An 11928-nucleotide genomic window follows, 5' to 3' on the forward strand; every position below is an offset into this window, starting at 1 on the left:
CACAGAGCGGGTGTCAGATGGAGGGATGGGGCCATGTTCCCCATTACAGTAAAGCAGTCCCAGGCCACCAGAAGTAGGGACCAGGTAGAGCCAAGAGCACCATCCACCAGATCGTGTAGCTTAGGTGTCACAGGTTCAAATGGCTGTGCAGGGCGGGGAGAGGGCTGAGGGAAGAGAACCTGTTAAGCCATGAGAAGTGACCAGTGGGCTTACGCTCAGCTGCAGTCGCTGCTAAGTGTCAGAACTCTGTTATTGGATCCCTTCATGGCTTTTCCAAGAGGAGGATAAATCCTTTCAGGTGACATTTCCTGAATTTAAAGATTGGCAACCATTTGGATGTAAAACTCTCCGGGGGCAGGGCACACAAAATCCTGACGGGGCTGGAGTGGGGGCAGCTCCGATGTCCTCTGAACACCACCCCCTGCCTCCCCCTCCCGTGCACTGGTTTGCCCAGCTGGCTCCTCCTTCCGGCTCCCTGGCCTCTCCCTGCCCTGGGCCAGGAGCCCTGGCTTCTGTCAGTGTGACACAGATTTTAGGCATCCAGTTGGTCAACCGTGGTACACAGATTTCTGATTCAACATTATTCTGGATGTTTGGTGGGTCTCATCCAATCAGTGGAAGGCCTGAATGGAGCAAAAGACTGACCTTGTCTGAGTCAGGGAGTTCTCCGGAAGCTTGCCTTCAGGTTCTAGCTGCAGGGCCAGTGAGAGGAGGGTCAGTTAGGAGGCTGGGCCTGTGCTGGGCGTCCACAACAGGCGAGTCCAGACTCCACCGGCCCAGGCTGGGGACAGCCACCACCTCACTGCGCCGCCCAGGGCTGCTCATCCCCAGTGCTGCCCAGCTCAGCAGGGCAGCGGACGCCTCTGCAAGAGCCTTAACACAGCCCCCCCCCAGTGTCAGGAGCGCCAGCAGACCCCCTCAGAACCCAGTCCCACGCCGCCTCCTCAGAGGCGTCCTTCGGCCACCCTGGCCTCTGAGTCACTCCCCTACATTATCCAGTTTCATTTCTTCTTCCCCAGAGCTGTGACTCAGTCCTGTGATGGAGGCGTCCACCTGCCCACGGCCACCCCGGCCGCTATGTGAAGTTGCACGTGGGCGAGGACAGTGGGCCGGCATTCAGTGAGTGCTAAACACTCACACGTGAAAAAGACTGGCACAGATCCCAGGTCACTGTGCCGGGGTAATTTGCCCCGCTGCTGGAGCCAAACTAAGTTTGTGCTTTTCTAAGTTTATGTGGTGGGAGAGAAACTAATAAACAAGGAAATGCGTGATTCAGTGTCCTATGTACTAAGAAGGAAAACTGAGGGTGAAGAGTAGTGGGGGTTACATTTTAGATGAGATGGTCAGGGAAGCCTCTCCCTGAAGGTGACATCTGAGCTGGAACCTGAATAAAGTGATGGTGACAGCCAGGCCTGGTATTAGGAGCAGGGTTTTAGGTACCGAGAAGAGCACGTGCAAAGGCCCTGAGGTAAAGGCAGGAGCCTTTACCAGGGATTTGGGACTTTGAAACTCTCTTTTGTTCAGAAAGGCAACAATTCTCTGCTCTGGTGTTGATCAACATTCTTTATTTTATAACAGTTTTGATCAGAAGTGTTTGAAATCATGACCAGGCATTGCCCAGTCTGTGGCTTTTCTATTTGAGGACATCACCCGTCCCCCTGCGGATATCATTGACTGTGGATTTAATACTGACTGGTGGGATTAATGCAGGGCCTGTGGCAGAGCGTGACCTTCAGCTCAGGGGTTCCCGCCCTCCTTCCTCTGCTACTCTTAGGGAAACACTGAATCACCTGTGCCTTCCCAAGGTGGGGAGGGGAAATGTGAGGCTCAGCCCCTGGCTGGTGCCAGCCACCCCTCTTGCACCCCTCCCGCCTGCTCCCTCTGCCCTTGGCTAATTAAGTACATTTACCCCTGGGGCTCAGGTGGAAAGGTAAAGACCAGCAGAAGCCCCTAAGGCCTCATGCCAAGGGGTCCTGGCTGGAGGGGAACATGGGTCACCTGCCCAGTGGCTGGAACCCAGGCGTAGCTAGATGCCAGAATTATTATTGACATGATTCTAAATTGAATCAGAGAGAAGATACTGCACCCTCTTTGACCCTGCTGTGCCTGGGAGCCCCGAGAGACATAAGGAGGCTCTGCACATCTCCTGTCTCGTGGGGACCCATGGGGGCCACGGCCAAACAGGAGAACAAAAGCCACCTAGGTGGTGAGCAGCTCAGTGTCTGGGCCACAGCTTTGCAGCTGCAGAGCCTCTGCAGCTTGTCTTAGAGACAAGACAGCCTCTCTGGAGACCTAAAGGGATCAGTGGGTCAGAAAATGAGCTGGGCCTTGAGGACTGACAGCCTCCCATCCCAAATGCAGGTTTGATCAGTGTGGCTGAGCCGCGCTCCTACATCCTAACCACAGACTAGCTCGTAAAGGCAGAGCCTGTGTCTCAGGCAGCAGAGCTGGGAGATAATCGAGCCTCAGACTGCATGAGAGAGAGAGAAGGTGCACAGGTGAGGAGCCTGTGGGCCTGGGTGGACCCCTGGAGGTCAGCCTGGCCTGCTGCACATCCGATTCCCGAAAAGAATGGCTTGATCATCGTGTGTGGTCCAGGCAGCAAAGGATGGCGATGGCCCTCTGGGAGGGCCAGGCCCAAGGGGGGCCCCGGGTGCATTCAGAGTGTCCGAACGGTGTCATTGGCTAGGGTGGGGGGAGGTGCTGTGATGTTAGCCTCGTGGGTGTGGACCCAGTCCGGGAAGGTGCCCAGCTGGAAGATGCTCTGTGCCCAGGTGTTTATGGCCAGGCTGAGCAGCAGAACGCCCATCAGATTCATCAGGAGGCCTGTCCGCACCTGCAACGAGCCAGGACTGAGGGAGGGGCCTCCTACAAAGATGGGAAACCCTGGTTGCTAAGGGAAGGAAGATGCTATTGACAGACAGCACTGCAGGGGGAGAAGGGGTGGGGCCTTCCATCATATACCACCTGAGGCTGGGCGTCGGAGAGCCACTGTGTCCCCATACACAGCATGGTTTGGCCCCCCACAACTGCAGGTGCCATCACACACCACTGAACACTCAGGAAGCTTCCCCTGAGTCCCTGCTAACAAAAGAGGAAACTGAGGCCCAGGGAAGTTGGCTTACCTAGGTCCCAGCACGTGAACGTCCAATTTGATCATTCATACCCTTATCCAGTTCCTGCTACATGCACAGACATGTAACCTGTGTGCATGTGCTCATCCATCCAGACATGTGCAAATGCACACACATTCCCACATGCACAGACATGTAACCTGTGTGCATGTGCTCATCCATCCACACGTGTGCACATGCACACTCACTCCCACATGCACAGACATGTAACCTGTGTGCATGTGCTCATCCATCCACACGTGTCTACATGCACACTCCCACATGCACAGACATGTAACCTGCGTGCATGTGCTCATCCATCCACACACATGCACATGCACACTCCCACATGCACAGACATGTAACCTGCAGGTATGTGCTTGTCATCCACACATGTGCACCTGCACACACTCCCACATGCACAGACATGTAACCTGCATGCATGTGCTCATCCATCCACACACATGCACATGCACACAGACACTTCCACATGCAGACATGTAACCTGCATATATGTACTCATCATCCACACATGTGCACCTGCACACACTCCCACATGCAGACATGTAACCTGCATATATGTGCCCGTCATCCACACATGTGCACCTGCACACACTCCCACATGCAGACATGTAACCTGCATATATGTGCTCGTCATCCACACATGTGCACCTGCACACACTCCCACATGCACAGACATGTAACCTGCGTGCATGTGCTCATCCACCCACACAGTGCATGTGCTCATCCATCCACACATGTGCACATGCTCATTCATCCACACACGTGCACGTGCACACACACACTCCCACATGCACAGGCTCAGGTAAGGCTGCATTTGTCTGTTGTGAATTTCTCTTTAACTAGCTGGAAAGCATTTGGCCATTTGCCTGTCCCACACCCCTCGAATGGCTCAGACCACTTAGGCCTGAAAATCCTGAGTTCTGACCCCGTGCTCACTGCTCCCCACCATGGGTGTGTGGGAAACAAGTCCCTTTGGCCTTCCTCTGCCTTCCCCATGGCCAACAAGTACTCAGGGGCTCAGTACCCCTCAGCCCCTCCCCACCAGGGAGGATCCAATTCCACAATTCTCCCTACTTTGTACTTGTTTTCACACTGGAGCCAGGCTTCTGGTCTCACAGGACTTTAATTAGCAACTAAATCATAACTCCTGGGAGCAAGTCTTGCCAGGAGCCACAGACAGCTGCTTGGGGGGGGGCTCACGGAAGCCCTCTGCACCTCGCAATCCCACCACTGGGGTCTTTCCATGCCTATCTGACTCTGCTCTACAAATCCGTGCTGGTTAGCAGCTGTCCTTGCTCAACAACATCCCCTCAACAGCCTCTTGGCGTCTGTACCCCAACCTCCATGCCCCCAGAACATGCCCAACTGGAGCCAGAGACACCCTGTAAAGAGGGTGTAAAGTCTCTGTGAGGTCCCCCACTGCCTCACCTCTGCATTCTGCACTGTCCCACCCCACACGCACCCCCCCAGGCTCCACACCAGCCCTGACAGACTCCCGTCCCTTCCCCACTTCTGGGTCTTTGCGTGTGCTGAGCCTGCTGCTGGCATCACCTTTCCCTCCAGTTCTTGTCAGGATTAGGACTCAGCTCAGTGATCCCCTTCTCAGAGAGGCTGCTCCTGCCCACCCCCTCACCCTGTGTATAATTTCTTTTCTTACCCTTAGCAATAATGAAATTCACATCATTTTTAAACTGTGCTGACTTGAATACTGCCTCCACCCACAACAGCACCCCCAGCGTGGAAGGCCTCTGGTCTTCTCACTGCTGCCCCCAGAGGCTGGAATGTAGAATGCAGCCTGCGAACCCACACAAGGATGAGCCAGGGAGGGCTCTGCTGCTGGGCCATCTCTCTGTGACTCTCTGACACTCTTGCTCTAGCTCTCTTCTTTCTCCATTATCTTACTGGGGTCTCATGCCTAGCAAATCAGGGGAGAGGGAAGAGGCCGCAGGAGGAGGGAGCACTCAGTTTGGCAGGGAGCTGCATTTGGGGAGAGGGAACAGACTGTCAACGGCTGAGGTGTGCTAAAACCCCGCACCAGGCCCCCACTGACACAGTCCGTGGCTTCTGACTGTCCTCCTCGCCAGCGGGCCAGCCTGGGAGCCCACTCCTAAGTCCCAGTGTATTTGCTGCCCTTCTAAAAGATTCTGGGCCAGAGGCAGGGGCCAAACAAGCAGGGGGAACAACAGTGTCCAGAGAGGGCTGGGTTCTTGTTCCTGGGGCAAGTTCTGGAACAGGTAGCATTTCCCAAGCCTGTCTAAGCCCGAAAGCCATCACAGAGTTTGGGGTCAGGTGGCGGGGTGTACTTGCCTGGTGCACCACCCCCCTTGCAGGCCACGGCTAGAAATGCCCACACTCACCATGTCTTTGACCAGCAGGTGTCCCGAGGCGAAGGCGATGGAGTTGGGGGGAGTGGAGACGGGCAGCATGAAGGCGTAGGAGCAGCCGACTGTGCCCGGGATCATCAGGTACAGCGGGTGCACTCGCAGGCGGATGGCCTAGGCCGGGAGACATGCAGGCAGGCAGGCAGGCAGGCAGACACAGAGTGATCACAGCAGAGGGATTGGTAGTAGAGAGTGACAAAGACTTAGAGATGAGCAGAATGATAGATGACAACAGAGACACACGGGGAGAGTTAAAGAGACAGACACATGGCCCAAAGTTCAGATGCACAGGTGGAGAGATAAGCAGGAGAGGGAGGAGACGGAGAGGCATTTCCAAGGTCAGTGACACCGTGGTTTTATCAGGGAGCGGATGGGGAGAGTTATCTAGAACTTTTCTCTTCACATGAGCAGGGTAGAAAACCTAGATGCCCAGAGGAACTGGTCTGGCAGGTGCATGCAGTTTGCAATGCTATTGTTGCTCCGGCGACCCAGGCCAAGGACTCGGGTTCTAGCATGAGGGCTCTGGGCCAAACCACATGAGCAGCTTTTGTTGGGGCCTGGTGGGGTTGCAGCAATGCCAGGTGTGTAATCTGTCTGGTATTGCCCAGGTTCTACAACCATGGGTCCAGTGCGGGCTGGCCATGGGCACTGGGCCACTCATTTGTCACCCTGCTCCGGTGACACAGTTTACCCACAAGTCATGTTGATTACCACTCAGGCATTTTACTCCAGACAGGGCATTTGAGCTCCCAGGGAATTCCTGCAACGTAATGCATAGGAATTTTTCTCTTCAAACACTGAAGCCATCTCCAGTGTCAACATTTTGATTATGATGAGAAGCAAAATCTAAGAGAATATGTCCTTCATGAGTCTTTTCTAGAAATAGTTGTCCTTTATAGAGCTGGTGCGGCTCTGGGCTCCTCTGTCTTCTCCTTACCACCTCATCACACCCTGTTTCTCTGAGCCTGGAGAGGGTCTGGTGAGAAGGGCCCTATAGCTGGAACTACCTGGGGATGGGGGTGGGGTTAAATCGAGCATCATTTGCTATCTGCTGCTCTAGCTGGAATCAAGCATGCCCAGGAGGCAAGGGACAGGTGATGGAGCAGCCTGTGAATACCGAAAGGTCCAGGGGCAACTCCTAACCAACTTACCCTTCGCAATGGAGATTTACAGTGAGAAAGACTGCAGTGCATCACCTATGGATGCAGCATGACCTGGGCTGCAGATCCACACATAAACCAGCTGCCAAGGCCTGGAGCCACCCAGACTCCAACACTGCTTTAATTTAATCAGCTCTGGATCATCAGGTAGTTAAATGGAAAGGTGTGTGAGTATGAGTGTGTGTGCTGGTTCTAAGGCTTGAATTCAGGGCCTCACACTCTTGCTTGGCTTTTTCTACCCAAGGCTAGGACTCTACCGCTTAAGCCAGAGCTCTGCTTCTAGCTTCTTGTTGGTTAATTGGAGATAGGAGTCTCATGGGCATTTTTGCTGGGCTTATGGATTTTTATGCCCAAGATAGTTTTTTGTTTTGTTTTGTTTTTGTTGGTCATGGGGCCAGAACTCTGGGCCTGGGTGCTGTCCCTCAGCTATTCAGCTCAAGGCTAGTGCTCTATCACTTGAGCCATAGCACCACTTCTGGTTTTCTGAGTGGTTTATTCAAGATAAGAGTCTCATGGACTTTGCTGCCTGGGCGGGCTTTGAACCGCAATCCTCAGATCTCAGCCTCCTGAGTAGCTAGGATGACAGGCGTGAGCCACCAGTGCCCAGCTTCCAGCACAGTTCTTAAGTCTCATAATCCTCTGATTCCAATATGCTCAGATCTTAGCCTCCTGAGTGTATGAGCTCCCAGTGCCAGCCAGAGCCCCATAGTTGTTGTTGTTGTTTTTAATTTATGCTATAGTGACTTATTGCTCTTTGCATACAGTTCTGGATGCTTCCTCTTTCTTCTGGATGCTTCCTCTTTCTACAGGACTGCACCTTGGTTTCCCTGTGGGATGGATTGTAGTGATGCTGTGCTCTCCTCGTCTGGTGCTGGTGCCAGGGCTTGGCTGACTTCATATGGGGAATGTTTGGCTGTCTCTGTCTTCCTTTGCTCAAGGATTTCTAGCTTCCACCTAGTAAATGGTGGGTTTTTTGCGGGGAGGGCAATTCTGGATAAATCATCCTAACTCCTCAGCTCATCTATGGCTGGTGATTTGTAGAACAGAAATTAACACAGTGTGATTCATGCCCCAGGAGGCACTTGGCAACATCTGGAGTTATTTGTGATCCCATGATTTAGAGAGAGCTACTGGCCTCAGGAGGAGGGTAAGAAGCTAGAGGTGCTGTCGGGCACCCTAAGTGCACAGGACAGACCCCCCCTTCCCACACGGTGCCCAGATCCCCCAAGCCAGGGTCAGCCTGCCTGGCACCCCATGCTCTCGTGCAGCTATGTCGACTGAGACTTCCGCTTCACCCCAACATGGAACATCCGTCTTCTTAGAAATCTCTTGGTAGCCCTGGGTCCAGTGTCCCCAGTGAGGCAATCTGTGGCCCTTGAATAGTATTTGCTTTGTGTATGCATTTCTTGAAGGAGAAGCAAGCTAGGCTGGAAGAAACCACACCATGGTTCTGCGGCATGCATTTTAGAAAGGAGCAAGGGCAGCCGAGGCCCCAAAGGAAGCCCAGCACAGAGGGGAGATTGTGACCTCGACCCTGACTAGGGGGAAACCACCCCCTCCCCCAGCCCCAGAAGAACCCTCACCAGCTCTGCCAGGATGGGCAGGAAGATGATGATGGTAGCCGTGTTGCTGGCGAACTCGGTGAAGAAGGAGATGACGACAGTGATGAGCAGGACGGCCAGCGTGGGAGGCACGTGCTCCAGCGGGTGCAGCTGCCCTCCGATCCACGCCGACAGCCCCGACTCCTGCGGGCAGGGGGGCCTTTACTCCCACTCAGCTGCCCTCCCCAGGTGGGGAGACCCAGCCAGCAGCCCCGTGGCCGCTCCAGCCCCACTCCGTGCTCCCCACTCCAGGTGCAGACTCCCGAGCTTGGATCTGGTTAGAGGTAGAAAGTCCACCTCCACTCAGTTCCATAGCCCGTGAATTACAATTCAGTGAGAGAGGGGGGTCGGACCCTTCACAGGAAACCCTTCATTCCTGTGAGGAGGACTATGAAGTAGTAGTACACCAAATAGTCAGTGGCTCACACCTGCAATCCTAGCTACTCAAGAGGCTGAGATCTAGAGGATTGTAATTTGAAGCCAGCCCAGTGAAGAAGTCTATGAGACTTCATCTCCAAAATAACCAGCAGAAAAGCTGGGATGGAGGCAGGGATCAAGTGGTAGATCACCAGCCAAGAGCAAGAAAGCAAAGCAAGTGCAAGGTTCTCAGTTCAAACTCCACTGCTGACAAAAATAAGACAAAAAACAAGAACCCGGTATTTATCAAATGCAACACAGTCACTATAGCAGTAATAAAGGTATTTATACTTGGAAGTCACACTGTGGCCCAAGTGGTAGAGCACTAGCCTTGAACACAGAGGCTCAGGGACAGCACCCTTCATATTCAATCATAAGAACCCTTGTCATGATTGATAATAACATAATATCGACATGAGAGGTGTTGTGGGCCCAGGCATCTGCTTTCATGACCTGCTGCGACTTGCTCCTGTCCCCCAAAGCAAACATAGCCCCCATGTGCCTGCAAAACTCCACACTGCTCCCACTCGTTGGTCTGGAACTTCTCTTACCCAAGAGTGACGCCCAGAGCGACCACTGTCCTCCAGAGCAGGGCACAGTGTCCAGACACCACTCTCTCCAGTGCTGTAGAATCACGGGGGCGCTCACCCCACTGGCTTCTCCAGAAATCACACTACTTCACTCCCTGATTTTGCTACCAAAAGTATGCATTCATCCACAAGCAGCGAAAAGCCTGGACTCAGCCATACTCAATGCTGCCCCCTGGTGGCACTCAGCAATGAGGCAGCTGAGAGTTTTGCTGAACAACACTGACAGAGCTGTAGGTTTAGGAACCAGTCCGGGCAGAGTGGAATTAGTGAAATGGTAGTAGTCTGCCTTAGTCCTTGTGTCAATCCAGTGTCCCTGATCCAATGCGCATTGTCTGTCAACAAAACTTCATAGGTTTTCTTCATAGTAGAGAAATGACTGCTTATTCACAACTTGATTTCATTGTGGATTTTAGACTTCACATATAGATTCTGCCTAATTCTGCAGCTGGGAATGTGACTTAGTGGTAGAGTGCTTGCCTAGTATGCACAAAGCCCTAAGTTCAATCCCTTAGCACCACATAAACAGAAAAAAGCTGGAAGTGGTGCTGTGGATCAAATGGTAGAGTGGTAGCCTTGAGCAAAAAGAAGCTCAGGGAATGTGCTCAGGCCCTGAGTTCAAGCCCCAGAACTGACAAGGAAGAAAGAAAAGAAAGAAGAGAGAGAAAGAAAGAAAGAAAGAAAGAAAGCATTTGCCTTACAAGTTGGCTTAAAAGTTACTTTCAATGGGCAAGTTAGAAATGCTTAAAACATTTCACGCTAGTTTCCTTTTATAAATTTAAGGGGCTGCAGGAATTCTCTGAGGACTTGTCACAGCCCCCTCTCCTGGCTCAGAGAGATACTGCAAGGAAAATCCCAGGGCTGTGGGTTTCTCCCACCCTGTCTCAGACCACAGTGTTGGTGGTGTGGGCAATTAAGAGAGGCTGGCAAGAGAGGGCAGTGGAGACTCGGGGTGAGCAGCCATGAGCTGCTCCAGCTTGGTTCCCAAGTGACCAGCCTCCTGCTGATGTCCCAGTGGCTGCTCAGGGTCTTAGCTTGGCCTGCTCACTGGAGGGAACTCTTGACAATTTCAGAAGACAGGAAAGCCTCCAGTTTCAGGGGCTCAGTTGGAGACACCAAAGGGGCTCCATCTGCCCCTTCTCATCCCCTTAGGAATCAGAATCTCTGTTTCCTTTACCCCTTCAGAGATTGCTGGGAGAATATCCAACAAAGAAAGGCAGGTGTAAAGGTCCTGGGGTTCAAATGAGTGTGTTTGGCTGCAGAGCAACAAGGGGCCAATGGACTGGAGGAACATAAGGAAGTAGGGAAAGGTCATTTCCTTATCAGTGCAAGGTGGGTGGGAGGGGCTGAGCTATGAGCAGCCTTGTGCCTGGCCCAGTGCATCCTGGGTTCTTGAGCTGGAATGTGCAGATTTGTGAGCACATGGTTTTGCAAGAGGCTACCACAGAAAGGATAACAAGGGGCCCAAGATCTAGCAAGCACTAGGACCGGCTTCCATCCTGAAGGGAGAGCCTCACATCCCAGCCTCAGCTGGAGCGGCAAAGGCTCTGCCAGGACCCCGCTCAGGGGCCAGCAAGCAGGAGCAGTGGCGAGCACCCTGGTGGCTCCTAGCCTGGGCCTTGCTGCCTGGGAATGGCCGGCAGCCGCTGAGGCTGGGGCCAGAGGCAGCTACCAGACAAAGGCCCTGCCGATAGGAAACCCCAGCCCAGGGCCAGGCCAAGAGCCAGACTGGCTCCCAGCATGCACAGCGCTCCCGCAGCCCAGCCCCGGGAGCACTGCCTCCTCAACCTTCTGCCATCTGACCCCCTAGGACACAGGGTCATCTCTTCCTCCAGACACCCGCCTCAGGGCCCAGCTGGGCTAGCCACTGTGGCAGTTCACACTGCACCTGACCAGCTGCTCAGGCTGCATACCTCCCTGTCATCCTAAATTCTAACTGTTCCTCTTTCCAACATCCACTCTCCAAGCAACGGGCTATGTTCCGAATTCTACATACACACTGACTCACGGACTCATCATCACACAGCCTTATGACTCCCATTTTACAGATGAGGGAAACGAGGCACAGAGACGTTCACTAAGCTGATAAAGATCACACAGAGGTGGGAGATGTTTCCTCAGATTCCATTGCATGGCCTCTTCAAGGCCTGGGAAACTTGTCACTTCCTCCAGAAAGTCCTCCCCAGTGCAAGAAAAGTCAGACAGATCCAAGTTCCAATCCCAGCTCTGCTACTAATAACCTGGGCTACCTACAAGAGTCACTTAATCTCTCTGGGTCTTGTAATTCCTAGCATGGAGACAAAACCAAACAAAACCCCTTGTGTTCATTTGTCCTTTTGTTTTTTCATTGTAAGGTTTTTTTTTCTTGCCAGTCATGAGGCCTGAACTCTGGGCCTGGGCGCTGTCCCTCAGCTCTTCAGCTCAAGGCTAGCGCTCTACCACTGGAGCCACAGTGCCACTTCCGGCTTTTTCTGCTTATGTGGTGCTGAGGAATCGAACCCAGGGCCTCATGCTTACAAGGCATGCACTCTACCGCTGAGCCACCTTCCCAGCCCTGTCCTTTTGTTTTTTGAGTTCTATACCATTGTACATGTTTTTGTTTTGTTTTGTTTTGTCAGTTGTGGGGCCTGAACTCTGGGCCTGGG

At 53.2% G+C, this 11928-nt stretch overlaps 1 protein-coding gene across 4 annotated transcripts in view; it reads right to left on the bottom strand.

The window, feature by feature from the left end:
• Positions 1-1545: 1545 nt before the first annotated feature.
• Slc13a3 (solute carrier family 13 (sodium-dependent dicarboxylate transporter), member 3) overlaps positions 1546-11928 on the bottom strand; it is a 52254-nt gene continuing 41871 nt past the window's right edge. For 3 of the 4 annotated variants that reach the window (XM_013010854.1, XM_013010852.1, XM_013010855.1), the window contains 3 exons: positions 8262-8423; positions 5495-5632; positions 1546-2836 (listed from right to left, as the gene is read on the bottom strand). In XM_013010854.1, coding sequence (XP_012866308.1) covers positions 2660-2836; positions 5495-5632; positions 8262-8423 — 477 coding nt within the window. In that variant the 3' untranslated portion in view covers positions 1546-2659. Of the gene's footprint in view, positions 2837-5494; positions 5633-8261; positions 8440-11928 lie in introns of all 4 variants that reach the window. The other variant, XM_013010853.1, reaches the window with a different exon arrangement.

The sequence above is a fragment of the Dipodomys ordii genome, unplaced genomic scaffold, assembly GCF_000151885.1.
Source record: "Dipodomys ordii isolate 6190 unplaced genomic scaffold, Dord_2.0 Scaffold13, whole genome shotgun sequence".
In the NCBI taxonomy this organism is placed as follows: domain Eukaryota; kingdom Metazoa; phylum Chordata; class Mammalia; order Rodentia; family Heteromyidae; genus Dipodomys; species Dipodomys ordii.